Source organism: Taeniopygia guttata, chromosome 37 (genome assembly GCF_048771995.1).
Source record: "Taeniopygia guttata chromosome 37, bTaeGut7.mat, whole genome shotgun sequence".
Lineage (NCBI taxonomy): Eukaryota > Metazoa > Chordata > Aves > Passeriformes > Estrildidae > Taeniopygia > Taeniopygia guttata.
The window spans coordinates 3153110-3155516 of NC_133062.1; the positions used below are offsets into that span (position 1 = coordinate 3153110).

The following is a 2407-nucleotide window of genomic DNA, read 5'->3' on the forward strand; positions in this document are numbered from 1 at the left end:
CCTCAAGGAATCTGGAAGGCCATTGTGACACTGTGTGGCCTCGTGGAAACAGGGAGTCCATTGTGACACTGAGGGGACTTGTGGAGCCACAGAGAGCATTGTGACAGTGTGGGACCTCATGTGACCATGGGGCCTTTGTGACACCCTGGGGCCCCATGGAACCAAGGGGCCTCTGTGAAACTGCGGCACCAACGAGAACATTGTGACACTGTGAAGCCCCATGGAACCAAGGAGTCCATTGTCACATTTTGGGGCCCCATGGAAATAAGGGAACCAGTCTGACAGTGCTGGGCCTGGTGTAACCTGGTGACACTGAGGGGACCCATGGAACCAAGGACATTTTTGCAGATGACACCAAGCTGGATGTGGGTGTTGATCTGCTGGAGGGTAGGAGGGCTCTGCACAGGGACCTGGACAGGCTGGATCCAGGGCCCAAACCCAACAAGGTGAGGTTTAACAAGCCCAAGTGCCAGGTCCTGCACTTTGGCCTCAACAACCCCTGCAGTGCTACAGGCTGGGGACAGAGGGGCTGGACAGCAGCCAGGCAGAAAGGGACCAGCAGGGACTGATGGACAGCAGGCTGGACATGAGCCAGCAGTGTGCCCAGGTGGCCAAGAAGGCCAATGGCTCCTGGCCTGGATCAGGAATGGTGTGACCAGCAGGACCAGAGCTGCTGTGTCAGCACTGATCTGCCCCCAGCTCTGCACACAGACATTGCTGCTGCAGCTCCAGGGAAGGCAGCAAATGGGCATCTCTGCAGAAAACTCTCCTGGGAGATCCTTGAGTTCCTTGAAAGCCACAGAGAGTGCAGCCCCTCATTGACACAGTCTGTGGGCACAGGGAAGGTGGAGACAAAATGACAAATGGCTCAAAAATTAGATTTATTGTGGACAATATGAAAAAAAGTAAAACAAAGGAAAAAAATTCCCCACAACTAATTCAACAAGAAGTATCATAGATGACTTTTGTTACAAGTGATTTTCAGAAATTGGCCAGCAGTTTAATGTTCCTGAAAGCATCCAGTCATCAGTCTCCACACTGCAGCCTTGAGCTCCTGGTTCCTCAGGCTGTAGATGAGGGGGTTCAGGGCTGGAGACACCACCGAGTACAGAACTGACACTGACAGATCCAGGGATGGGGAGGACATGGAGGGGGGCTTCAGGTAGGCAAACATGAGACTGCTGACAAACAGAGAGACCACGGCCAGGTGAGGGAGGCAGGTGGAAAAGGCTTTGTGCCGTCCCTGCTCAGAGGGGATCCTCAGCACAGCCCTGAAGATCGGCACATAAGACAAAACCATGAACACAAAACAACCAAATACCAAACAGGCACTAACAGCAATGAGCCCCAGTTCCCTGAGATAAGATATAGAGCAGGAGAGCTTGAGGATCTGTGGGATTTCACAGAAGAACTGGCCCAGGCTATTGCCATGGCACAGGGGCAGGGAAAATGTATTGGCTGTGTGCAGCAGTGAATAGAGAAAGGCACTGGCCCAGGCAGCTGCTGCCATGTGGGCACAAGCTCTGCTGCCCAGGAGGGTCCCGTAGTGCAGGGGTTTGCAGATGGACACGTAGCGGTCGTAGCACATGATGGTCAGGAGGAAATACTCTGATCCAAGAAAGAAGATAAGCAGAAAAACCTGAGCAGCACATCCTGTGTAGGAGATGGTGCTGGTGTCCCAGAGGGAATTGTGCAGGGCTTTGGGGACAGTGGTGCAGATGGAGCCCAGGTCGCTGAGGGCCAGGTTGAGCAGGAAGAAGAACATGGGCGTGTGCAGGTGGTGGCTGCAGGCTATGGTGCTGATGATGAGGCCGTTGCCCAGGAGGGCAGCCAGGGAGATGCCCAGGAAGAGGCAGAAGTGCAGGAGCTGTAGCTGCCGCGTGTCTGCCAGTGCCAGCAGGAGGAAGTGGCTGATGGAGCTGCTGTTGGACATTTGCTGTGGCTGCACATGGGCACCTGTTCATGGAGAAAGGACAGTGAAGAGTTAGAGGAGATACCTGTAACCAAAATCAAAGCCATTTCCCACACACCCTCCTCTGGAGCACACTCAGACACAATTTTGTGTTTAAGAGTTATGTGGTTTTTGTTATAAGCTCCGCAATATTTTTCCTAGTAGTCTTGGATATCAAAATCTTCGTATTTCTGCTTCCCCCAGGGAGAACAGAGTAATTTCTCTTAGGCAAAGTGCTGAGAGAAATATGAGGGGAGATGGTCTGTCATTCTGACCTGTTCAGAGTTTCTCTGGGCTCTAACCTTTCTCAGGAGGAGGGTGATCACCTTCCCACGCTTCCCCTAAAATGTTACCAGGCACTGCTGAGAGCAGATGGATCCGCCCCAGCCCATTTGTAGCCAAGGACTCACGTTGCTCATTTCACAAACCCAGCAGCATTTTCAGTGTCACAACACC

General features: G+C 52.8%; 1 protein-coding gene across 1 annotated transcript; it reads right to left on the reverse strand.

Annotated features, from left to right (window-relative positions):
- Positions 1-1000: 1000 nt before the first annotated feature.
- LOC140681584 (olfactory receptor 14J1-like) lies at positions 1001-1933 on the reverse strand. The gene has a single exon (XM_072921531.1). The coding sequence runs from the start codon at positions 1931-1933 to the stop codon at positions 1001-1003; it is 933 nt and encodes a 310-aa protein (XP_072777632.1).
- Between the last annotated feature and the right edge of the window lie 474 nt (positions 1934-2407).